This window comes from Neodiprion fabricii, chromosome 7, assembly GCF_021155785.1.
Source record: "Neodiprion fabricii isolate iyNeoFabr1 chromosome 7, iyNeoFabr1.1, whole genome shotgun sequence".
NCBI lineage: Eukaryota > Metazoa > Arthropoda > Insecta > Hymenoptera > Diprionidae > Neodiprion > Neodiprion fabricii.
The window spans coordinates 15,573,466-15,601,456 of record NC_060245.1 but is presented as its reverse complement, the minus strand read 5'-3'; the positions used below and the strand labels follow the sequence as shown (position 1 = coordinate 15,601,456).

Here is a 27,991-nt window from a genome sequence, read left to right as displayed (position 1 = left end):
GGCCTCTTTTTTATTATTGATTACGAATACAATGTCTTCTCAACCCATTCTTCCATTGTAAAAGTAGCAGTGTTTGTCTTATCTGGATCGCGTTCTCTGAATATATCTACAAGCGTGAGTTAATCATGAGATATTACGAATATTTGTTGTTACCAAAGAATCGAGTGTCGATTGTTAGTTACTAGTAATGAAGAATATGTTGTTGTTAGATTAATTAAAGTACCAATCCTTATGTTGTATTAAGTTTACTCTTCAAATCACGTCTAAAATTATACAATTTCTCGTTTTGAACTGACCACGAAGCTGTCTCATGTTTCTGTGAATCTTTTTTGTTCGTTTTGTTTTACCAATTTGACTCACCAATCATCGTCTTTAGACGTACAGCGCACATGATATAATCGTCGAATGCGATCATTCCATCCTTCGTTCCATAACGATGTACAAGTACGTTCAAAATATGATTATTCATGCGATAGCCGGCGCTATTTAAAGCTTGTCTAAGCTCGAACGCGCTCAAGTATCCAGAACCATCTCTATCGTATAATCTGAATACAACCTGAAGAGAAGAATTTGGTAACATTCATCATGAGTTATATGTATAAATGAGCTTGGCAAATTATGATCGATCGATTAGAAAGCACTTTTACTCACCCTCCAATTTCTAATGTCATTCCAAAGTGATTTGAACTCTTCAAATCCTAGTTTACCGGAACGATCTGTATCCAGCATGGCAACCATACTACGGCATATATCTTGACTGAAACCTTCGCTTTGCAATTCTGAAATAAGATATCATTGTAGCATGAACAGTCAGATTCATAATGTAGCTGACAGGTACTATTTTTTGTTTTTACGAATAGAATGTTTAGGGCTGAGTATAAAATATTTGTAGTAGTTATTAAAATTTATTCAATTAATAACAGATTAATTAGCTGTCAAAGTTGTTATATGCGGTATAGCTGGTTATAGAGGTCGGTTAATTAAGCAAACCTATGAAAATAGACAATTGTAGAATACTTATTACGAGTGACATATATCTTTCTTAATGAGTATCGATTTGTTACTACACGATCATGTTGTCAACAAACTGCTACATGTTTGATGAATTGTGAAGCACATACATGATCGCTACTTATCTATTGTTACCTGTTTTTTTATTAACATCTCTGTACATACATGTTACATTGTTACATGTTCAAGACTAAGCGTTAGTAAATAGGGGGAACTTCAGTTCACCAAGGTATCGCAATATCAATGACGCTAAGAATTTTTGCTGTCAGCTCACCCATAAGAACTAATTCAAAGTTATAGGGCCTTGTACAATGAGATTGAAAAAATGTGCCACTTGACAAGAAAACAATAATTTCCGGTGTGAGATGATCTTTGAAAATGAATATCTACTATTCTAATTCTCCGAAAAATATTTGAAAGAAGATACAGGTAAAAGTGGGTATGTTTTGGGAATTTTTTTCTTGACGACCAGTTATTCAATTTAATTGGAGTTCAGGTTTTCATATCAACCCTAACCCATGCCCGTAAGAGGATGGATTTCCCCATTTAACCCCTTCAGGGCCACATTAAATCCACCAAACGGGTTTCAATAAAATTTGGTATGGAGGGTCTCTTGGGTCGGTGATTACAAATCTGAACTATAAATTTGACAATTCAAAATGGTGGATCCATTACGGCGAAAAAAGCGAAAAAGTCATTTGATTTCGATAACACTCAGTGTGCGGGAAGTTGTCGAGGTCGCTGAATATAAATCTGAACTTGAAAACACAAAATTCAAAGTGGTGGATCCAATGCGACAACGTCAAGTAACTTTTGGGATTCTCCGTTCAGTAGATTCAACCAGGGTATGGACACTTAGACCTCCCCTCCACTCCTTATTCAAGCGCAGTGGACCAGGGCCATACCACAACAATAAGATGTAAAATTCCCATATATTAAGTTTAAGTGGTATCACTGACATATCGAGGCGTCCTCTGGAGATTTGATAATTGGCTTGTATGAAGTTAATGTTAATGATAAACTGTTTGAAGGAGGTTTGATTATTGTTTGTAAGTATCAACATAGGTCGTCGTAATCAACATGTACCAACTATTGTGGGAAAAAATATGAAATTCCTATAATTTTGTTAGTGAAAACTGTTATTATGTTGGCTATAGCCCAGTCCACACCGACGAATAATTTGCCTCAAAAACTGTTGAGTGTCCATACCCTGGATTCAACGTGCCTCTGGAAGGGGTTAACTGGGAAAATCCACCCTCTTGCAGGTACGAGTTAGAATTGAGATAAAAATATGAAAAAATAAGAGAATTCTTTGGAACCCATTTAAAAATGACCTTTTTAAGGACCACCCTAATATATACTCCCGTAAATACATACATATACTTTGTTCGACAAGAGACCAACCTCAATCTGCTGATAGGCTGTGGTAGAACAGGGAGAGCTGTGGTTGGTAAAATTTCCAGCAAAAAAAAATGATGCTATTTTGTAGGTCAAGAAATGAAAAAAATTTTTTCTCTGGTTTTATTGTGACCAATATTTTTGAACCTACTTAAGAGTATGTAGCAGTCCTACCTTTACCGACTGAGTAAACTCACCATTTTTCTTCCTATATTAAATAAACAAATGAACGGAAACGGTTCCAATTTCAGCGGTGCATCGATCTTCCGCAGCGGAATTCAAGAAAGTTACTCATAATTCGAAGATCGTCAATAAGATTTGTGGTTTTTTTCATACGTTACTATTTCCACATTCCCCGCAATTCAGGGGCCAAAAAGTGCATAGTTGTGATACTTTGCGCAATTAAGGAAAAAATTATAAGTAAAGTGAGCCATCGTGAAACTGTTTTCATGCAATATTGAGGTCGGTAGACGAGAACTAAGAATTACAATAATTTCGTAAAACCAAGGAACGTTCCAACCAAGGAACGCTCGACCGTGCGCCCAGCATATCGTAGGAGTATTTTTTATTTACGAAATTATTGTAATGCCTGGTTCTCATCTAGCGATCTTAATATTGCATGAAAACAGTCTCACGATGGCTCATTTTACACATTATTCTTTCCAGAATTGCGCAAAGTATCTCAGCTATGCACTTTTTGACCCCTCCTTTTCATGCGGCAAATGTGTGAATAGTGACGTGTTTCAAAAAATTACACGTTTTGGGACAATTTTTGAGATATGACTAGCTTTCCTGAATTCTGCTACGAAAGAGCGATGTATCGTTGAAATTTCAAATTCGAAACCCTTTCCGTTTGTTTGTTTATTCAATATAGGAAGAAAAAGGGTGAGTTCGCTCGGTTGGTAAGGGTAAGACTGCTACATGCTCTTAAGACTCATTCTCTTGAAAACCCGTTACAAGATCAGATGAAAATTCTGGACAGTGGAAAATCGAAGGTAAAAGTTGTGAAAGCAAATGTTATTGAAATAGGCTTTAGTTTGAAATTCATACATTTCTCACAGCGTGATAAGCACGACCATAATATATACCTGAAAACATAAATTCGAATGTTATAAACACAGAATGTAATAACAAGAATACATGACGTCCCGACACTCATATTAGTGAGATATCGTATTATACATTCAACAATGCTGCCATGATTAGTAAAGTTATACATACACGTACATAACGAAATTTGATGAAATAGTTAGTTCCTTAATACAATGAGGATTTGGTAATTTGAGCCATTCGAAACATTCAAGGAGATGATTAAACAATTTGAAATAATCTTAAAACTTCCTTATATTATACCGTAATGCACAGATGTCAGTGAGCAACATATACATATATATATATATGTATGTATATATATATATATATATATATATATATATATATATATTGTGCATATAATATACAATACATATAGGTAATGCAAAGTCTGTACTTTGCAATTTTCCATGTTCAAATGTTCCGTTGAGTCACAGAATAAAATTTGGAAATGGAACGTGGGGACGGAGGCTGAATTATTATCTGTATCTTCACCTATTGTAAACACACCAAACATACAAAGAGGAAACGTGAAACGCCACCAGAGTGTTACGCAGGGAAAATTACTCTAATGCGACAAAAACTTGAGAGGAGAAGCATAGCATGTTGAGACACAATCACCTTCGCAGCACTGTCAGCAACGGTCGGTTCACTGATTTTTGCACCCATGGACAGGACCAGTAAATGTTCACATACAGAAAGGGAAACGGTATGTCCGTATAATCAGACTTTTGATTAGAAACTTGTAAGTCTCTGTAGAAGTTCAAATACCGTGAGGTAAGTAAGTGTCACACATTTGGATTGCGGAATACGTATGAGTAAATTTTGCTTCTGAATATAATAAAAAACTACATTCGGAGGATGATTCTTTATCCTACTTTTCATCCCTGATAAAACAAATTCCTATGATTTTCTACAAAAATCTCTACGATCTTTAAGGAAATTTGGAACACACCTCTAGTATTTGAATACACTTTTTCATAGATTTCAGTGGTTTTTTTTTTGGAGACGTTTTATAGGTCATTGTAGAATGAATTGCATTTTCGCAACCGTTTTTCATATATGTAATGTTGAAATGCATATAATTTGTATCGTAGAATTCCTGTTTTAGAGATATAACAAATGTTAATTTTTTGGTAAGACCCGCCTATTGAGACAAGGTGAGTTCAAAAATGCACGATAGCGTCCCTAAATCCATCTAGATCATACACAAAAGATTAGAAGGGTCTTTAAACATAAACCTAAATTCTGCTAGGTACTTAACTTGTCTGCAATAAGTTAAAAAATACTATTTCATACTTTCTCGTACATATTCGTAATCTTGTCGACAATCATTCTTAGAAATTAATATATTTCCAGAAATTGTATGAAAAACCATCATTTCATTTTCGAGATCCAGATTTCCTTAATACTTTCAAAAATTTTCGGTTTCTATGCCAAAAGATTACGATGGGAATTCGTACAATTTTCCAAAAGGTGGCAAAATTTTATTTTCATTATAATGGCCAGTGGACTTTTTTATTTTTGTTATAAAATATTATCAACTATCATCATTTTTCATAGTATTTCGTACTCTTATGAGAATTTGTGGAGTTTAATTTAATTTGATTGACTTGATTTTTCAATAGCAATATTTCGTGGTTTTCTATAAATGAAATACAAAAAAAATAACCATTGTCTACAACTTACTATAATTCTATATTTTTGTAGAATAGCGTAGAAATTATTTTTACCAGGGGCGCCTAGAGTAAAATATCTTTGTGGAAATTCTTGTTTCACAGTCCAACGTGACGTCACATATTCATAATTTTTCGTCTATACTGTTAGGTGGTAGCTTGCAGAATACCTTACCTACAGGTTTATTGTATTGCTTGTAGTTACAAACAAGACCACAGAGTAACGAGATGAGCGTGTTGACAATGGACCATTCTCCTGGGGTGATTTCTGGGGCTCGAGCCTCGCTACGTCGAGCAGATGATGGTAGCTCTATGCGTAACACACACTACGAGTTAGCTAGACTATTAACATATATACATTTGGATTAATGTCCACCGCGCTGGCAAATATCAATTCTGACAAGATTTGCGTCATTTAGGTACTTTTTTTCTAGATAGTGAAGGTGTCGTTAATTTGTCTACGTATTAAGTGCAAAGAGAATCCTAGAACAATTGTATTTGTAACATCATAATGTAGAGGTATTTTAAAAGTCTACAAATTTATACGTTATACAGAACATCGATTTTGGGTTTGTACTCTTTTTAGAGTCTGAATATTCCCTCACTTTTCCAGGTAATCCAGTCGTCAAATAAGACTTTTCCAATAGCTTTTCAAGAAGCATATTCCTCAGTAATCGCTATTTTGTATGAACAACATTACGGTAAGTGTACCAGTTATTGACACGTTTAGAACCAATTATTGCACCTTTTATTTTAGAAAATTATAAACTAACGGCGCTAATTGTGAATTTCTCGACGACTAAAACCAATTGCCAGAGGGTTAGACACTATATTTTCCAAGCAAGTATTGGAAAAACTTTTTACTTCTATGTAGGAGAAGAAAATTCATTATTACAACAATGTTGTCATTTTGTTTGGCCTTTTTTATTAGCCAAAATTGCACCTCAAGACAGTTAATTTGAGTATCGAATGTCGTAATCAAGTTAAAACGCGATGATCAACAGAAATCGTCGATACTAGAGAATTTGTATCGCTCGAAATATGTGAAAGAAATGGCAGAAAAAATGTGTATTCCATTTCTCTAAATACAAACTACCTTGTTCTGAAGAGATGAAATTCTTGCGTTATTTATAACATTTATCGACTTATATCAGTTTTTCCACATGTGTACCAACCCTATGTTATCCGTTCGTAGAATGAAATATACATGCAGAGTGATTCTGACAATTTTCAGCAATCGAGAATTTTCACCCACTTCAATTTTCAAATATATATTTTGTATTATGGCTCTAGATCTAGGAGTGATTAAGTTAAGTTCTAGAGACACAGTGAATATTCGGTTCAGAATCTACGATTTTTCGAGTTCGCTATAGGTTGTTTTATAAATTTTTTCAATTTATAGCTGATACTTTGACTGAAATGATCATATGTAAAATTTCTCAGGGTTCAACCTTTTCTTGAACAAGCAGCATCCTTCAGTTATATCTCATACAATTGATGTCCAAGACATGAAATATGTAACTTTTCCAATGCTTTAAGACATAGTTTCATTAACTTTATCATCACTTCAAGCGTTAATTTTAAATAAATATCACCATAATCTTAATTTAGATTTGAGTGATGGTCGCTTTTAGTTTTGCAAACACTTGTGTACCCTAGAAGCTTCCAAACCATTCAGCGAACAAGTATGAAAAAATTCACCACAGATTCCTAGCCTTACGGCTGTGATACAAGAGATTTATTTGAAAATTTGTATTGGAATTTGATTCATAAACATCATATCCCACGTTAAGATTTCATTCCCAACATTTTTTAACACTGGGCCATTGCCGGATAGATCGGTTTAAAAAAAAATTAGGGTTTTGATTAATTTATAAATTGAATTTAAAAATATGATTTAATTAACTTTATAAACTACATTTAAACAGTAGTTCACAAAAAAGGAATGGAATATTTCGGATGATAATTACAGTAATTATGCCCTAACAGAATTGATTTAGCGAAAAAATATTAGATCTTAAACAGAATTCATACGTTTACTAGCAGCATATATTTTTTAATCAATCATGTGGTGCAGCTTAGGAAATTATGTGAGTATAATTTCAACTTCAGGTATGATGTCGATCCAAATTTTTAAACACGATGTTTTTTTTAACCATATTCTGAGATACGATGTTCTTGAATCAAATTTTGAGACGTTGCAATGTCGACACCCAAAATTCTGAGGTACACTGCTTTCGAACCCAATTCTCAACTACGATGTTTTGATCAGCCATTGATAGGCAATCACAGAAGCTTTGAAACAAATCATCAAAGGACTTGAGATTTCCTCTATGAATTGTTTTTTCTAAATCTTTCTCACGAATCTTCTCAACCCTCAGCGGTCGCACTGGGTCATTTTTGTTCCCAGAAACCATGTATTTCTTATCGGATGACTAACAAGCGCGACTGCAAAGGGTTAAAAATTTGAGTAATATCAAGCTTATTTTTATTTATACAGTTTTCGATAAATTTTAGCTACAAATTTTTGTAAAAATGTCTTGAGAACACTAAGACATTGAATTAAAAGCATAGCACTCAAATGTCTGAAATTTATATTTTAGTTTATAAATAAGACAGAACTTCCTTAATAAATTTTGAGGAAAAGAAAATCTTGATGTTGTTCCTAATACTTTTTCCCATAACAGAATTTTAGTAAAACTGGAGTGATAAGTCAATTTGTACTCTTGTTAAAAATATTAGTTGATTTGGAAAAATCATTTTCGGACTAAAAGAAACAAATCTCAGAGGTGAGAAGTCAATACAATGAAATAGCATTTTTTTTAAAATACCCCTCACAGTATGAATGCACATACAATGTATGTATTGTAGTCATTTTTAAACCTGGATACTATCGAAAAACTGCATGGTGATTTGTACTTAGTGACCAGATACCAATGCAAATTACCATAAAGTTTTCCCACAATCTACCAGTAAATAAAGTGAAGCATATGGTTGAACTTTGATCTGACTTACAGAAGAGAAATCTGAGAAAGACAATAGAAAATGGAGCTGTGCAAATAATCGATTAATCGTAAGCTTAAATTGATTATTTTATCGAATAATCGATTGGTCGTAGAGTTTGATTAACTGTTCTTCCAATTAATCGATTGATGGATTGCTCGATAACACAATCAATCTACAAAAGATGATTAATCGATTAACATGAAAAAAAAATAAGTTAAAAAAAAAAACATTTGAAACGACCCGTGACTCCAAAATACGATTAATCAATCAATTACACAACCCGAAAAAAAACCAATCTGATGCACCGAACCTAGGTGGAAGAAAGATCGAACAAGCAAAAATAACCCAAAGTTGAAAGCGCAATACGTTTCTTTCAAATAAAATCACGCTTGTTAGAAGAAATTTTTCCTTCCCTATTGACTACAGCAAGACCCGTTGTGCCTAATAATATATGAAACGCAACGCACGTTAATTCTCAAGACACAATGAAATATTATTCAAACCTATGAAGATTCCCATTATTTTTTATAGCAAAAGAATTCCACGTTTGAATTACTAATTTAAAGGATTCAATCGAACTCAAACGCAATGAACAGTTATTTAATCGAAATGTATTTATGCATATATCACAATTATTATATACGTGGCTCTCTATCGACAATTTATAGTTATTTATTCTCAGTCATTCTGAACAGTATTTGCATCTAACTTTACAGCATGCATTGAATCGTTTGTATCAAGTGAACAGAGCAAATTATTTGCATCCACAACGAGCCACATATATTAAATAACTAAAGTTAAAAGCATGAAACGATACTGTAGCTGTAAATAATGTATAAACAAATTTTCGTGAAGAATTCATGCGAAATGTTCAAGTAGGTTGTGAAGATATCCAAGTGTGAATAATTTAACATTCACTGGGATGAGTTTGTTTGTTTTGCAGTGTAATTGTAAAATACTTCGAATATTAGTTGAAGACAAACAGTTTTCAATGAGTTTTTCAACTGAGCATCTCTAGTAAATACAAGACTGTGTTCAAATTTAACACAGATGTTTATCATTTGTTTGAAAAAAAACAATTATTCAACCAGCACTTCATTGGATTTGCATTTTAAAGTTATTCAAGGTTTTCACAGCTAATGTTTAATGATTAATACGTATAATATATGTATAATGATAGTCCATCATACCTTTCAACAATATGAATATCCACCAACAAGCACACTTTCAATATTTTTGTACATAAAGATTAACTGTGATACAAACCTTTGCGCATAGCGAAGTACAAGATTTCTTTCAGTTCCATCCAATCGACTTCCATATCATCACCGGCAAGTTTTCTGAAGAACTCTCGTACTTTTTCCTCGTTTCTATCAGGCTCAGGCCGATCTCTTACCTGAAGGAAAAATCATCACGATTGTCTTGAGTATAAAGTACATCTAAAAAAAGTATACACTCATACTAACATCAGTTTTAGTTACATCTATACATTTCAACTATGTTATACTCATTCTTGTGCTCGTGCAAGGCGCAAAGTAGAAATTTAATAAATTTCGACGAATATTTTAATTGGTCACTGTGTAACAACCTTTCCCCTAAAAATTACTTTCTCTTTAATAATAATAATCACTGTATCTTCTTGCCCTTCTGGCCTTTCTTTACCATGGTTATTGACCTAAAAGCCAAGCGACACAAACGTGCAACACGTGATTAGTGATTAGTGACAGTATATCATTTAGTTCCCACACAATTATAATATTGACAATGCCGACGGGCTGGTAGAACTGAGAAATAAAAGTTTTTCCTTGAAAATCGTATCTTTAATATAGGAAGAAATAGGGTAATTTTGCTCGGTCGGTAAAGGTAGGAGTACTCCATGACTTTAACTGAAGATTTCCGTTGGATTGTCATAGTACTTCAGGCCCAAAGCGAGTGGAATAAGGGAATATTCTCTAACTTTTCATGCTGATTAGAATAAAGTGAGGTAATAATTGCAAAAGTGTTACATTTTAAACTATTTTATTTTCTTTGTAAAAGCGGAATACCCTAGATAGTTTATTAAACAATAAATATTTTCGAGGTAAGAAAAATTCATATTTCGTTGAAACGTATGGAAAGTGAGCAGAATGAGTTTCTACCAGCCTTGTTCAGATATATGTTTTTGTGATTGTTAGTACTACTATTTTTTCCACAAACATGCAGAGTCTCTACGTGATTTGCGTTGGCTGTGTTTCACTACGTAGCGGTATTCACATATGACTTGTGAAGTATGCTGCACACCTATAAGATTTATAGACTGGAACAAGAAATTTGACTGTTATCTGTAATAGCAATGTTCTTGATACTTTAGAAAATTGAAAACTTAAGTAAGATTCTGTCCGATCGATATTGAGTTAGAGGATATTAGGTGAATATTAAGCAAAATCAAAAGTGGCTGTTTTGTCGATTAGTTAGCGTTATCAATTAATATTTAAAATTGAAATATTAATGTCCAAACAACTCAAGTTAATTGTTTACGCTTTCATGCATGTTCTTAGATAATCTATACACGTCTGTTGTTATTTGATTTCAGAAAACAAAATTTATATCACATACCCTATCATCGACTTCGCCGATACCGATTTGTTCATCATTTTCCCTGCAATCAGAATTCAGAACTATAATATAATACATAAAATCAGCATCATCTTTGATGTTTCATTAACTCGTAAGTTGCAGAAAAATTGCCAATTTCGTTATTGACTGTGTTTTCATGACTTACTCCATGTTGTTCTGATTTTCAGAAAATACTCTCAATAAGAATTCGCCTTCTTCATGCGGATTAAAAGTACTGGGAACAATGCAGTAAATACCAGGCGGCAACTTGAATCGGCAGCTAACTTCACGAAGGTTAACGAATGACGGAGATTGAGCTACCGAGGCGTTGTACTTGAAGAAATTAACATCTAACGGCTTTGGTAATCTGTCGGGATCTTCCAGCTAAAAAAAACGGATTGAAAAGTCATTACTCACATTCTTCCAACAATATGTGAGATACTTTCCTCAAATTTTTCAAACATAGCCAATTGAAACTTACACGATACATGGCAAAGCCAATTGTCAGACAATCAGCACCCATCTGTCTTTGTGCCCTACGATTTTTCTGCATCAATGCTACGATAACCGTGCATTTGTCATCATCTTCATCCGGGTATTCTAATGTTATACGGTACTGGGGGTTGTGCCAAAAGGTTTCTAAGAATAGTTAAGAAATTCGCTTTAACAAATGTCATCCATCGTCAGGTTTTGAAACTTAACGATCTTTTGCATAGGCTTTCTTAATTATGGGGATTGTCACTGTATGGTGTAAAAAAATCGAAGTAATGTAACCAGGCTGACAGCTTGACCAGTTATTTCGCCTGTGGATGGTAGAACCTGTACATTATTTTTTACGTTTAAATAATTTATGCAACATGAGTAATTTGAAACCCTAAGAATTAAGATTTGCCTCCATTAAAATTAAACACTCAGAGTATCTGGTGATAGAATAATGCGAACAATTAGGTTCTGATGTTATGAGGATATTTTCCAATAGTAATGATTGTTTGGCAAGGTACCTAAAAAGTTACGGCATCCACCAGCTGTTACTCTGCGTACCCATTCCCCTTCAAATATGCTCATTTCCCATTTTTTTTTACCAGCGCTGAGATCACTGTCTGTTAAAGAGTCCGGATTCAAGTTACAGATCTCAAGCCGTGTGAAGTGATGCTTGAAATCTTGTAAAGAGATCCAAAATTCACCATCTGCATCGAACGTTAATCCCAGTTCCTCTTTCTCGTGATCACGAATTAACCTCCATTCAGGTGATCTACAGGACACATAATTTCAATTATGTTAGTCAGATTTCTTGGCAACGTTACAAGCATAAAAACTATGGCATTCTAACAATGAAGCAGGTATTACTTATCGTTTGTCACGACAATAACACAATGCACTTGCACTATAATTACTGCAGGTTAACTTCCGTAAAAAATACAGCCTGAAATTAACCAAAACTATGATCATATACTGATTCTCAATCTCTATGACATATGAATACTGAACTTCGCATTAGAAGAACAGTGACACGCCAATGGTCGTCATCTAATATGAAATCTATCTATCTATCTATCTATTCATCGGGATAATATTACAAATAATGTTCATTTATATCCTTCAATCTGATTATGAAAAGTACATGGTATATTCTCGGCCGCCTGTGTGGCTGATGGCGTAGCTAAATATTCGCGGTTATTTTGTATTCAATTTCAGGCCTCGTATTGTAACGCTCACATCGATAATTGGTAAAACTTCATGCATCGTTCTATGTTTTGATTCTAGTACTGTGCGCTATTAACACATCAAGAAAATTCCGAGGGGTAACTATTCCTGAATTAGTTGGTTGTACACAAGATTTGGGGACTTCTCAACTCTAAAGAACTGGATGACTCCAAGTGACTTCACAGGACATTTTTTTACGAAGTACACACTTCCCTTTAGGAGTGGTTACATCCTCAAGAAATCTTAAATTCCAATAGCCGCTCTAAGTATCATTCATTGAAGTGTTGCAACCCAGATATTTGTACACTTTTGATAGATTTAGAATACGGCAGAATGCATAAAAAAAAAAATGCAAATATGCACAAGGTTTTGCAGCCTATTTAAAATCTCTAATTTAATTCGTATCTCTGTAATTACTTTTAGATTATTTTTTTTATCTACATTGCAAGATTTTTTGCATGACATATACTCACTGATCACTCCAAGGTCCCTTCCATTCAGCCTCGTTACCCCATGGGTTCCTCAATCTCAATAAAGGAGTTTTTCCTACTTGATTTGGCGTCATGTTATCAACATACTGGACTCGTGTAATACTATAGGCATGTCCTCTGATTAAACCTTCTGGCGTTTCAGCTTCTAATACGTTTGGATCCGGCTGAAAGATTCGTGTGTGAATGTTTAGATCATCTTCACAAGATTAAAAGTTCGCTTTTGTCAATTACCTCCAGTGAACAACCCATTAATGAGTTTCTTTCATAAGCTTTGAGTAGAATATTGAACAAGTTTGGCGGTGTTTCATTCATTTCGTACAGCTCTGTTACTCCTCCGGTAAAGTCTTCCATAGCTTCACATGTCGTTCCTCCCTTTAAAGCTTCATACGAACCATGAAGCTTCGCGTAGGCTTTCTCAAGCAGTGCACTCCAAAACTCGTTATTTTCAGCTGAATGTAAAAACATCAATTTCCCTTGACTAGTCGGCAGGCGATCATCTATGACTACATCCACCCATCTTCCGTACTGCCAAAATCTAAGTGCAGAAAGCAATTGAAAAAATCAAAATTACCACTCATTGCAGGAATACATTTATCGGACGTAAACTCGCATGATACAAAAAAGTTTTTGGACCTTTTTATTTTGGTAAAAAGAAGTGATATCTTGCTCGACCTGTAAAAACTGATAGCACCCTATTACGGTGAATGAGCCATCCCGTCTAAATCAAAATTTCGGTAAATGGAAACCGAAGCGTTAAATAAACCTCCAACAGTTTTTTTTGTGTCAATAATAGTGAACCTGAATAAAACAACATCCCTTCTATGAAACAGGAATGCTTGTGAACAAATTCGAAAACACAAGCTGACATATCAACAATCTGAGGAAAGATTTTAAAATTAAAATGTTCAAAATGATGAAAGTCTGGTCGTTTTTATCTGATTATAATGTAATTGAGTTCATTTTACAATAGCTAACCAGATCCCTACAAACGGTCTGAAAAACATTCAAGAAGTCTTATATTGCGATAGTTATGGAGCACAAATACAGTAATTCGCGAACATTTGTACTTATACCAATCGATTTCTACCTACTTGAGAGATCATTATCCGTAGAATTTTTGTAGAATATCTGTAAGTAAGCCCATAAGCACTCACAGTCGGGAAGTTGAAAAATTTTAAATATATATACTGTAACTCTACTCAAATTTTTGATAACTTAGCTTGTGTTATTTCAAGTTGCTCAGACTCATTTTTATTACGCAATGAGGATGTTATTCCATGTTTGTTCGCTATCATTGGTACAAATATTAATGTGTGAAGTTGGCAATCCAAATTCAAAATTTATTAACAATTATGAGTGTGCTGACTCTCTCCGAAAGAGTTCTGGATTTCTGAACTATTTTCAAAAATAATTCTTTTCAATTATTACTGAAAAATTCATCATAACTTTTGGGGGTTCAATAACACGAAGTACCCCATTTCGAGAAAAATGCTATGTTGACTAGAGTGCCCGATAGTTATTCAGTCCCCAAAATTTACCGTACGTTGCATAAAATACTTTCTACTGACTTTTTTGATCGGCGATACGAATTTGAAAAAATAACAGCGCTGTCTCCGGTAGCCAGAGTACTTGAAGTCACGTTGCCAAAACTCCATTGAAAAAATCAGTACTGGCAATTTCTACAATTTTTCTATTCCAATTGTTATTCTACTAGAAACATCATCAATTGTCAATTCGTTTGTAAAGTGTACTGGTAAAAATCGTTTTAGATATATCGACTGGCGTGGTATGTACTATGATAGATGATGTATTGAGCAAATGGAAAGAACTTACGACGAAAAGAAGTTGCTGTTTGGAGAAATTAGATGAAATCGTTAAATCTTTACAACAATATTAAATACTGATTTGTAATTACATTCTGCAAATTTTCGCGTTTGAAAAACTTTTGTACCACATTGGACCTTCAACTGTCAGCATAGCAAATTGGCTACGTTGGTGATGCAGCTATTCTTTTTTTCAATACGTTTATTAAAATTTTAATTCAATAAATTCAGAAAAAACTTGACGAATTTAGAAATTCTGAAGGACATAGCTAAACCTGGGATTGATCAAAAAATAAATTCATGTAGCTGTCAAAATTGGGAAAACCTAATCCTTTGAGACTGCCATTTTTTTGATATTTAGACTCAGAAAAATATCAGGCAGTTCAAAACAATAGTTTGCTCGATTTTTTCCGAAATGGGGTGCTTCGTAAAGTTGGCCCCTCGAAAAGTCAATATTTTTCATTAATAATTAAACAGAACTATTTTTGAAAATATTCGAGAACTCCAGAACTCATTCGGAAAGAGTTAGCGCACACATAATTTTTATTGAATTTTTAATTTGGGCCGCCAACTTCACACATCCACAAATACACACTGTCAGAGATTTTGTAAAACACATTTTTCTTCTTCCGTAACTTTCCATCCAGACAATATCACCCATTTATCTTTAAAAAGATCCCACGCACCTTGATAGAATTATTGTTTGGATAGTAAATGAAAATATGCGATCACAAACAGTTTAGATGCAACATGAATGGTGTAACATGTCAGATGCTAAATTATACCTGAAATGGAATATCCCTGCATAGTTGTCTTCGAAGCTTTGATCTTTGGGTACAATTTGAAAGAATAAGTTTGGATGTAGTGTAAGATTGGCAACAGCTGCGAGGAGCCAGCAATCACCAAGCTCGCCCTGTTTTACGTCAAACCGTGAAAACCCCTCAACGAATAGTTGTGGATCGTGTGCAATTTTCTGAAAATAAGTGAACTCATTACCTATAGGTGTCTTTGATTGGTGAAATAGGAGAAAGAACGCAGCAGAAAATTCTTGTGACACACGATCTACCTGAAATTTCTATGCATCAAGATTGATTGAAAACTAAAATATGATAGTCTTGAGGATTAAATAAATCTTGGTAAGCTAGCCAGAAGCATGAAACGATGAACTTGGGGCTGTATATTTTACTGGTGCTTATGTTTTGTTTGTTGTCCGAAATGGGAATAAAAGCAAGAATTTCAGTTTTTAATCAAGCTTGACTAATCGAGACTTCCGATACATGGTACGAGACACTGCCTCGCTAATTTGTGACCTGTCACTGACATCGAGAGTGTCAGGCCTCCGGATCACGGATTCTGCCGGAACTTTGAGGGCCGTTTCTACGGTTCAAAATGGAAAAGTTCTGGTGTGTAGTTTCATCCATTGGGCTTCTCTTCAGTCCGGTTAAAATAATAATAAAGGAAACCTGTTATGTATTTTTGCCATAAATATTAATGTTTGTTGTCCTCTATTTTCGATTCGATGAAAAACTCTTATGGGTTGAACTCTATCGGGTTTATTATTATTTCAAAGCCATATAGTGAAGTTAGAATTCCAGATCTTCTGCAACCTAATTCTATTGAAAACTGAGCGAGAAAGACCCAATGGATGGAACCAAGCATCGGAAGTTCCAAATTTTGGGCCGAAGAAACACCATTGGAAATTTAAGCAAAATCCGTGACTTGGAGATCTGATACTCTCCTTTTGAATGTAAAATTACACACGAAAGAGATAATGAGACAGATTACACGGTCCAATTGTTCGTCTAATCGGTCAAATTTTTAATATCGTGCCGAGAAATTTGGCTCTTCATACATTCTAATAATTAGAGGTAAATCGAATGTTTTTAGATAGGACTTTATTTTGAATGTGATATCACGTTCTATGGCGTACAGTGCGACTAAACCGAATAGACAAATAATATACATGTAAATTTTTGAAAAAATGAAAAATATTTGGACCTTGGAAAGCTTGAGTATAAAAATAAGGAGAATACTGGTGGGTAGTCTCATCTGTTTGAGTTGAGGAAATCTTGTTATTTTATTTGTGCTATATCAATTAGTGTTATTTAAATCACAAGTATTAGAAAAGTAATCCGCGATATTTGTCTCTCTCATTATCGGCATGAATGAATCTTCTCAACGTCAATATTACAGCTGATAATACTGTTCGAACAACTGTGACAGCATAATTCAACGTAATCTGGTATTCTTGTTGCGTCGTTTTTTTTTCAAACTTGTAGCGCTAATGAGATAAGCTTGTTCATCGTGAGTTTAACGATAGAAACGTTAAAATTTGATAAATCTTATATCTGATCAACGTTAAATTAAGGATGGCTCCGGCTTTATTTCTTCTTGGCGGAAAAAAATGATGTCGCAAATTCCGAACGTGGGCAAATGTTGGGATGGTTTAAATGATGATGATAGCAATTAAGAGCCAGATCTGAAGAACTGTCGAGGGATAAACATTATTCATGATAAAATAAATTATATATTTGAAAAATAACATTTCACTTTGAATCATTTATGTTTTGTGTTATAGGTATAGTGTGACAAAAAATATTTGATTTATCTCCCGTGATTTTTAATTGAAATATTAAACTATACGAACATTCGTAGTTCACAATCAAATTATGCCGGACAGCACAAATTTCGAGTCTGGGTTCTAGATGTCCAATTTTGATTTCTTCCACGTAACTAATGAAAGAAAAACTAGTTTTCTTAGATAAAGTTTGCTTTTGTAGAAACCAGAACGATGTTTCGTATTTTAAGAAATTTGACCTATTTTCTCAATCGTTTATTGTAAATAAAAATTTAAAAAACTTCAATGTCGCATCTCAATCACTCTCATTTAAAAATTTAAATGCGAAGCTGAAGTTTGTTTAGTTGTCACATGCAATAAATGTTTGAGAAACTAGGTAATTTTTGGTAAAATCCGAAATATCGTTGTGGTTTCTACAAATCCAGACTTTATTTACTAAAATTAGTTTTCCTTTCATTAGTTGCGTGGAAGAAATGAAAATCTGACATCTAGAAACCGGACTTGAAGTTCGTGTTCACCGGTGTTACATATCAACGTAAAAATCACAAAAGCAAATTTTGTGAATATTAAATGAAGACGTTGGTTATTATTCAATGTATAGAATAAATATTTACTTATTTACATAAATACTCAAAAAAAATTTTTTTATTTTGTTCACCTTTGTTATTCGTTCATCCTTACCATTGGACGTTTCCATTCGATGTGGCGGTCGGGTTTTTTCGAAAAATATATGGAATCATCTTGTGCCGGGAACTCGGGGTCTTCGAACAGTTTTCCATTCGATAAACATTCCTGCCTCAGCTTGTTAAAATCTTGAACTGTTCCTCGTGCTCTGGTACCCGAGCCTCTTTCTCCGAGCTATGAACAACACAACACAGGTATGAGTCAATATTTTAACGATAGTTACGAAAGAATTACAAAATAATACGAAATTGTTTATATTCTTGCTTTCTTTCAAGAAGAATTATATTTTTTAGACTTCTCTAGATTTACAATTAGCTTAATTAACACTTAACTTCTACATGCATTATGCTGTGAATTAATTTCAGTGGATTTATTAAGAAACCTCGATATTACTTGAAAATGTTCGAAAAAGTTTTTATGATTGTAGTCTTATTGAAAATACTCTTTCACAGACACGTTGGTTCAGATTTTTCAGGCTTTACATTTCAGAACCATTAATTTCAACTGTTTCCCCAAGAAATTATAATTTCTATTACAAATCTTCCTTAGTTTTTCATAACATGTTATCGTCGAAAAACATGCAGAAACACCAGAACCCATATCGTTGCGGATTTGTAGTACAAAATGAAGTTCTAAAAAAATATTCATCCTCTAGAAATCGATTCTAAACTGCAGCTTGACTTTATCGGAAACGGTCAGAAGGATGAAAACTCAGATTTTTGAAGATTATCAATAGAAAGTGAAGTTTGTAGCGACATTGAGAAGTCCTTTGCAAATTCATTCGATTCTGATGTAGAACTCGACCTAGGTCAGTTTGTGTCGGAAAATCTGTAGAGAATTCATTCGAATTTTTCCAGAAATAATCCGAAACTTGTCTCAACAATATCCAGAAAAACACATATTGAATTTCTAAGAATCACTAAAAACAAAATTCCGAGAAATTGCTGACAGTAAGTTTTTTTCACTAGGGGTGTTATTGTTCAACGTAAGAATTTCTCTCACTCGGGTACAAACGACCCCAGTGTGTCAAGCATGTGATTCTCCAGAAGTGCGGCAAACAAGGGTTAATTATAAAAAACATCCATAGATGATAAAATTGCAAACCTTTGGTGAGGGTTCTTCTCACAACTATAAAATTCATTGAACGTAACTAACCTTATACAAAATCCATTTGATAACAATCAAAAACAAAAAACGAGGAACCACTTTTGCCATTCGGCCTAATAATTATCAAGAACCAATAGGCGTTAAAACTAAAATAAACAATTAAAAACCAATGGTATACTCGCTTATTTGACATAGAGGGAGACCACTTACGGTCAATCGCTGAACCTACTCATGCATTTTAAATTTAAACAAAACCAATATCTCTTATTCAACATCGTATCTTGCATGTAAGCCTATAAAGACGTCGTCTGTCTTACAGATCTCGACAATTATTGTGTCAGATGGCCAAAGTGGTTCTTCGCTTTTTGTTTTTGGTTGTTGTCAAATGCATTACGTATAATATAAAGTATGTTCAATAAATGTTATAGTTCTGAGTAGGGCCCCCACCAGAGGGCTGAAATGTTAACATCTATGGATATTTTTTATCATTAACCTTGGATACCAAGATAAAAATCCCTCGTTAGCATCTCATTGTTAATATGCACTGTAACACATCCAAACTGCGACCATATCAAAACTTGAACCCTAAAACGCTGGCCAAAAGTTGGCAAATCGTTTGTCGGTATAGTTTTGCCTACGTTATAGTATGGTTTTCCGATGTAGTTTCCATGAGTGGTGCGAGGCTTGTCGTCGTAAGTTATGTGAGTTGGGCGTGTATTTCCGGACGCGGATTGACGATAGGTGGTACATGAAGGCGCACTCGTATTGCGATTCATTTCGTTAGATTTGGTTCCGTCATTCGATTTGTAGATAGAGTTTATTTTCAAATCGGCTGTTCCATGCTGACGATAGTTTTTGAGGCGATAGTTCCCACTATTCGATGTATACGTCCTGTGATTCATTTCAGCGTTTGAAATGGCTTTGTATTGTTGTTACAATCTCTAAAGCTTAGCAACTCTTCTCGCACTATGTATTAAAATCAAGAGTATTTATATATCGGCAAATAAAACTTTTTTTTTTCTTCGAATTTAAAATGCAATGAAAACTCTTGCTTTTGTGCAAACTTTTTGATGCCCTGCGAGCTTTATACCCTAGCTTACTTGAAAGTGGGGAGCTTTACCAACGCTTTATCCAGCACAATATTGTGATAATGAGTGTCAAGCAGGAAACTCGAAATGATATTTTTAAGAAGTAGGAAACGAGAATGCCACAAGTCTGAGATTCCAAAACCAAGGTTTCATTTGTTTCCGCTTTCGTAATTATCGGATTAAACTTGTTAATTGTAAGTCAGTACGATAAAAAAATTGTATTACTTTCGCTGGAATTTCAAAAACTTCATGAAGCACAATCACAGTAAATTATCAAGAAAACATTTGCGAATTTGCAATTCTTTCATCAGTCTGTAACATTTTTTTCGTCCACAGCATTTTCAACATTCACGAAATATCTTATTCCAAATATCCTTCGTACATTAGATGAGAATTTATATTATAATCTGTACGGAATACGTACATATTTTTATTTCGTAAATATCAAGATAATTGTTTTTTTCTCACTACCAGTGCAGATGGGCAAAATTGTAGATGATAAAAATCTGTGTTTGTATCTGATGTGGTTGTCATTCAAATTTGAAAATTATGATCGATCAGAATAAGAATATCAATAATTACTTGCGAATATGGTAACTAGACCGAAGTTAAACATTAACCACAAATGTAATTTGTGTTTTATTCTGTCCCGAATACAAAGTTGAGACGTACATTGCCTTTTATTTCCACCAACTTACGCGAAGCAAACGTAATTTGTATTTTGATTTTTTCAAATTACAAACAAGAATGTTATTTTGTCATCTATTTTGTGAAAGTAATTAATCATTTACATATGCAATTTGTCATTATAATGTAATTTAATTATACGCGTGACTTGTAATTAAAAGGTAATTTGTAATTAAAATGTGCCGAATACCGTTGCCTGCTGACACTTATATTTCATATTTTTTATAGTAACCTTACGGTCTCTTTACTGTCTTCCTACTTCCGTTTGATATTTCAATTCTAGCCCTCATCGAGAAAAAATTTGTAAACTTATTGTAAAAACGGTATTATCCGTATGCTGACATTTTCACAAACGCTGCCATGGATTACCGTACGTACAATCCGAGAGAGAAGTTTTAAAAAATTAGCTCTTTGCTACAGAGAATACTTTAACAAATTAAATTCAAATCTTCGAGGTACATGGTCAAACAGCTCTAGCACGAGATGAGAAATAATCGTGAGGAGCAATTTAATCATTGAGTTAAGATCACGTAGAACTCCTACCTTTACCGATCGAGTCTTTTTCTTCCTTTATGAAATGAACAACCGAACGGAAAGGGTTCAAATCGCTCGGTAAGGTAGGAGTACTCCATGATCTTAATGGTGAAGCTACGCCCTTTTTTTCACCACACCCTTGTACTAGTTCTCTAGAGTAATCTTTCAAGATACAAGATATAAAATATAAACTAATACCAATTTCCCACACCATAAAATTACTCACCGTACGACTACCGTGTGTCTTAACTTTCTGCTTGAAAAGAGAGGAAAACTATTATTATATTCATTGTCAGCCTGATTAAAATAATTTCAACCTTTCATTGCATTTTCACATTTTGAGACCTCGAGAATCATTTCCAATCACAATGAGAATAATGCCATTTGTTGTAGTTACTAGGAAACTCTAGTGAAATGGGTATAGTTACAATAATAGTTCAAATTTTGTTGGTGTTACAAGAAAATGTGGTGCAAGTAACTATTTGGTGCGTTTATAGTTACCGGTACTACATTTTCCGGGCTTTAACATTCAATCGAATTGTTCAATTTGCTCCTACTTTTAGTTAAATAAGGCTTCGACATAAACGAATGGCTTCACCGTCATCAAATTATAGCAAACGTTACAAAAAAATCTAGTTATCCCTGCACGAGTAACCATAATCCAGAACACATACTAAATTTTCTGATCAAAGCTGCAAAACTGATTTTCATTTTCTACTCGGAACTATACTTTGTTTACGGCTGTTGTAAAAAATGAAAACAGTTGAAGAAGACACAGGTGAAAAACTTGAGCCGGATTTTTTTTTCTGCTTTTATCAATGAAAAAAATTTGGCAAGAGAGAAAAGAAATTTCAGTCAAGATGATGCGTGATGAAAATTGTCTAGTGAGAGGTTTATCATATTCTCCTTAACTTCAACACTCGGGAAAAATACGGAACGGTAAGATGAAAAACTGCTCCACAAGTCACACGTCATTGGCACGAATTTGATGAATTATTAATATTGCAATACATCAAAACCATTACCGGAAAATTATGCGTATTATGCCTGGTTTACACGCTATGATTATGCTGGACGGTGCGATAATCAAGGTACGATTATTACAGGATTTGCCACAGTTTTACAATTGTACCAATCATGGTGTGAAAAAAGATCCAGACCTTCGAAAATCTCGGCTCGAAAAAAAATCTTACCTCCTCTTGAATCTAGAAGACGGTCCTATGAACAGGTCTGGGCACTCCGGCTGTAGAACCGTGCTTGAAAATGAAGCCGATGTTGTGAATTTTCGCCGCTAGCGCTAGTGAGGGAGAGGCCTACTTAGTACGCATACACCGGCCACGGGGATGGCAGCGCTCCGGTCTTTGGTGCATAAATTGAGAAACACAGGCTTCAAGACGGTCACGCTGCGTTATATAGGAAGGAACTTGGACTGAGACCCAGACCTGTCTATAAGACCGTGATCCAGAACGATGACTAACCTCTAACTTCTGTGTACACGCTGTGTTCGTATGAAGCGTTGTTGTTGTGTGCACGCAAAACCATTGAGTAGAAGGGGATGAATCTTCCTCGGATTTCGCTAACGGAAAGTGGTCCCATTTTTCGGGGGAAAAACCGTTATTTTCCGACCGGCGCACAGTGGTCCGAAAGCCCGAATTCTTGGCCAAAACCCCCAAAACCGAAAGTTATCATCCGAGGTAAAGCTTCACATATTTGTCAATTGATAGCATTAGAGCTTTGAAATCCAATAGGGCAGATGTTCATATTCATTCCATGGCCTGTGGTAAGCCCTCGAAAATGACCATTGTCGAGACTCGCGCGGGACTGTGGTGTGTGCACGCTTTCGAGCGCACGAAAAAAAAGGCTGTAGTTTTTTCAATTTTCATCAAAATCGAGTCAACCAAAATGGATATTATTCCTCAAGGTAAGTGAATTACATGAATTTTGTGAATGAACCAAGTTTCGGAATTTATGGCGATGATATTAATGATGCAATACGAGTGCTGCAAAATAACCTATTTCATCGAATTGCATTACTATCTGTAGAGAATTAGTTATGATCCCCGGAGATCCTGCGGAGATCTCAACGATTCCTAGTGTGAAAAAGTATAGAGAATGTGAAACCGTTGGCTTCACCTGCTCGTTTTTGCTCCATTGGTCAAAAATACGCATTCTTTGAAGCAGCGTTTTGTCGACTCGGTCGGAGCCTTGTGGCCCGCCTCGTGGGATTAGTGTAGCGGGGCGACGCAGACAACGTCATTCATCGAAACGACGTCGATGATGAGAATTCAGATAGCGATTAGTATGTATCTTTAAAAATTGTGTTATTTTGTTTTATAAGAAAAAAATCTGTATGAATTAAAGGAATTAATTTACAAAATATCACTTTTAACAAAGTTGTACCATTTTTCACGAAATATTCCCGCCATTTTCGGTCCACCATTTTGAATTTCGCATTTTTACATTCGTTTTCGGAATCGGCGACCCCAAAAACATTACCAGTATGAATTTCAGCGAATTGATATCATTTTTCGCGAAAAACATCCGCCATTTAACGTCCGCCATTTCGAATTTTGCATTTTTGTTTTTTTTTTCGGAATCAGCGACCCAAAAAACATTTGCACTATGAATTTCTAAAAATTCGTAGCATTTTTTGTAAAAAATATCCGCTATTTCGGGGCCGCCATTTTGAATTTTGCATTTTTGCGTCCATTTTCGAAACCAGCAAGCCAAAAAACTATAGATATAGTAATACTAGCAATTTTCACTGAGAAATATTTGAGTTATTAGTTTTGACCAGGAATTCGGGCTTTTGAACCACTGTGCGGCGGGAACATTCAAATAGATTTAATTTGCAATACAGAATTCATAAGATTTATGGAAAAAGACAACATAGAACGCTACTGGTATTGCAATACGCAACGATATTACGTATAATCTTATAATTTAATAAATATATCAACCTTTCGTTTACCCATTTTTCCGATAATTGTGAAAAAAAGTTTCTTACTACGAAATGCGCAACTTTATGCATGAATATCGTCAAATTTATTACAATTCGTGTAACATGCAACTGGTGTCAACAACTCGAATTAGGAGGTGGAATGTGTATCTATACTTGGCTCAAAAGAGCGAAAGAAAATAAATTTGCGTTGATCAGAAAAATTAATTTAATTTAGAATCGATAAATAAAAATACAGTTAGGTATGTAAAATGTACTTGTGAAAACAGCATAGTTATTTAAGTGTAATATGCTTTACTTTATATTCATATGCTAGGTGAGTCTAGACTGCTCTCGTAGCAGTCTGAGTGTTTTTTTTTTTTTTTTTTTTTGTTATGTATAGCATCAAAATAGCATCGGGCAATTACGAATGTTTTACCCGTTGTTTATTTAATTGATAAAAAGTTTCATTCGTCAACAGTTCATATGACCTGACGCAACTACGATGCAACCTTCTTTAGTGCGGATGCGCAAAACGTTCCAAGTTCGATGTAAATCGATACGCTTATATGCAGTGATAGTCGGGGAATGTCAGGAACATTAAGATACTTCCATATTATGACACAGTGAGGTTAGCCACACGTGCGTTTTCACGCTACGATTATGTTGGTATGATTATGTCGACCAATCATAATACGCACGTGCAACTGCATTACGTCTTATATTCTATTCGATGACTTTAGTCACATTCGCTGTGAATGCGAACGTGAAAAATGATACCGATAAAACTACGTAAAATCGCAAGTTCGGACAGAGTGGGATTGCGATAAATTCAAAATATCTACAAATTCATTTTTTTAACGTTACTCTCACTTACACCACATCGTATTGCCGTATAATTGTATAATAGTTGGTGAATTTTTACTGTGTTACGAAAATATTTCGCTATTGTCATACTTTTCAAAACATTTAAAGTATATCATTCTGACTACCGTGCATTGTTGGGCGAATTTCTAATTAAACCACCACACCACGATAATGGGCAGAAAATTGTGTGTATTCTCGTTATTTCTTTTAAGGAAACGATGAAAAGATATATATTTATAAACTAAACGTTGCGGTCTGTAGCACCACGTAGCGAAAAGTTAATATCTCAAAAATTAACAAAATGGAGGACTACTACATTTTTTTCAAATATTGCAGAAAAAGTGAGTTGTAAAAAAAAATAATAGAAGTAGGCCTATGGTAAACAATTTCCCACGTGCTGCCATAGAGAATAGCTTTTGGTAGAATAGATATGACACGCCCCGTACAAATTAAAGGTATAGTTTTTTCCATTTGCTGTCAACCCGGTTGAAAAATGTAGTTTTGAGAAAAACGCGTTCAAAGTTTTAGTGATGGATAATTCATACGTGAAACTAAATTTATTAACTCACCGATTCTGACGTCTAATGCCTTCGATACATTCATGAGGCCCATGTAACCAGCGTTGAAAGTATAGAAGCAATATATTATCAGCGACAATTTCCAAATAATGGAGTTTAAACTCCACAGTCACGTGCTCGAAACTGTTTCACAGAAAATGCTTCATTTCCCTCAGTTTTACGAATTTCTTCATAAAATCTGGAGAGGCACTCTTGGAACATGCATCTTTAGGAAAAAAAAAAAACAAACAAAACGCAAGATTTCGCATTTTTATCGTGGTATTGTGCCTCAATTAAATACAAATTACAAATTATAATTTCAATTTCTATTTGAAAACGAAATCAATCGGAGAGTAATTTACATTATTGAAATGAAATCGGTTGCAAATTATTATTCCAATTTACCGTTGAAGCCAGAATCAAGTACAAGTTAGAAAATTAATTTATAATTGAAACGAAATTTATTCCACCGTAGATCAGAATATTCGTATTTGTGATGAGGCTGAAGTTAGTAACTTTATTGTAATGATTTACTTTGCGAAAAAATTGTTATTTCACAATTGCAGGGATGTCTGAAATGCAATAAATCGTCATAAAACAAAACTTATTCATATTTTGAAGACTTAGCTACTTCAAAGTCACTATAAACTTGCAGAATAGTAATGTTTCTTCCTCAATGTTTCGTTGCGTTAACTTTACTAGTTTCAGCCTCATTATTCGTTTCATATGTACTCGAGTGAACCACATCTAATCATTATCACTCATACGTGTTAGAAATGGTTCGAAATAAGTAGTTTGAAAATTATAATTTATTTGAAAAATATGTCAATTATTTCTGAAAATTGATTTCGTTTCGATTATAAATTACTTTCGAATTTGTAATTTGAATGTAATTAGGTGCTGTCCAAAACTGCTACGGCTGTGTGATTTTTTCGACAGTGGTAACTATTCTCTAGTCTATACAACATGACGGACCAAAAATGAAAAAGTAAACGAAAGGGGGACGTACCACTTTGATGTTACGAAGTGACGGTAATATACGTCTAATTTCTGCAACCTTTTTCGCGAAAAACTCGAGTCCTGAATATCCTTCTTCATTCTCGTTATCATCATCATTATCTTCGTATGACCTAATGGGGTAGGATTCACCATTGTCATAATCGTTGCCTATCACAAACGAACTGAACCGCAATTTAAACGAAAACAATTCTTCACTATTGAGAATAACTATTCATTTATTGTCGTAGATTGTACCGTTTACTCACCAGTGCATGGCAAGTGTTTATTTTGAAATTATAGGTATGGTTACCGAATCGATGGCACGGTTGAATGGTTTTGCGTGTAATTGCTCGACGTGACAGTCCTTTATCACTAGGTGTACAGGAAGGATCGTAAACTCCGCTATCAACCAAATTAACTGCGCTCGACGGACCGCGATAAGGGTGAAACGCGAGCGTGCGTCACGTTTCATCCGATCGCAGACCGGCCGTGATGAGGTCACATCTGATTCATTACGAACTCGTACTATTTAAATTATAATTATAACGTAACGCTATTGTGTAACTTTTATCAGGCGAAAACATGGCTAAAATTCACATTTGGCTCCGGGAACAGCCTGAGCCATATCTATTGGATAACCGCACCATGTAAGGTTTGAAAAATTATCTTCAGTCGCACGAATTTGCATGACGGAATTTTTAGAGGGGCCAAAAATAATTCCGGTGACCCTCAGCTACTCTCGATATGCATGCCATAAGAGTCAAGAGTATTCGTAATAACGGCCTTTGTTTGACAGGCTACTTTCCAGGTTCAAATTGATCGTCATCACCTGGGCGGTTTTTAGTTCTCACGGTCACCGCAGCACGAATCGGCGCTTATGGTCGGGCGCAAGGCAAACTCAGTAGGAGTCCGACAATATTAATTGAAAAAAAGCGCATTATCCATTACAGAAATAATGGGCAATGCATCGAAACTAGGACTTGTAGTTACTTGAATAAATAACAATAGTTGATAACACAATTGGTAATTACCAAAGCATTCATTAATTGATTCGAGTTGCATGAACCATTACAGTAAAACCTCGATTATCCGAACCAATTGGGACCAAGAATAGTTCGGATAATCGAAACGTGGGTTTTTCGGACGAGATCATGAA

General features: G+C 34.6%; 1 protein-coding gene and 1 long non-coding RNA gene across 2 annotated transcripts; both read right to left on the bottom strand.

Moving 5' to 3' along the window:
• Positions 1 to 13: 13 nt before the first annotated feature.
• LOC124186309 (calpain-A-like) lies at positions 14 to 27,200 on the bottom strand. Its single transcript, XM_046577891.1, has 16 exons — positions 27,102 to 27,200; positions 26,846 to 26,966; positions 18,056 to 18,232; positions 15,582 to 15,769; positions 13,205 to 13,508; positions 12,956 to 13,137; positions 11,780 to 12,030; positions 11,260 to 11,417; positions 10,945 to 11,162; positions 10,779 to 10,821; positions 9,814 to 9,858; positions 9,450 to 9,579; positions 5,353 to 5,487; positions 652 to 779; positions 361 to 556; positions 14 to 106 (listed from the first exon to the last, which is right to left on the bottom strand). The coding sequence occupies exons 1-16, from the start codon at positions 27,107 to 27,109 to the stop codon at positions 21 to 23; spliced, it is 2,370 nt and encodes a 789-aa protein (XP_046433847.1). The 5' UTR covers positions 27,110 to 27,200; the 3' UTR covers positions 14 to 20.
• Positions 23,101 to 24,126, bottom strand: LOC124186347. Its single transcript, XR_006871637.1, has 2 exons — positions 23,875 to 24,126; positions 23,101 to 23,174 (listed from the first exon to the last, which is right to left on the bottom strand). It is a non-coding gene; the product is annotated as an uncharacterized LOC124186347 (long non-coding RNA).
• Positions 27,201 to 27,991: the final 791 nt, after the last annotated feature.

Bases quoted from the DNA above. Each gene is read 5' to 3' on its own strand.
- LOC124186309 (XM_046577891.1), bottom strand. The intron at 15,770-18,055 runs GTAAGGATGAAC...ACTTATTTTCAG, and splicing joins TCGAATGGAAACGTCCAATG to AAAATTGCACACGATCCACA. The intron at 13,509-15,581 runs GTATAATTTAGC...TTCTGCACTTAG, and splicing joins GCAGGGATATTCCATTTCAG to ATTTTGGCAGTACGGAAGAT.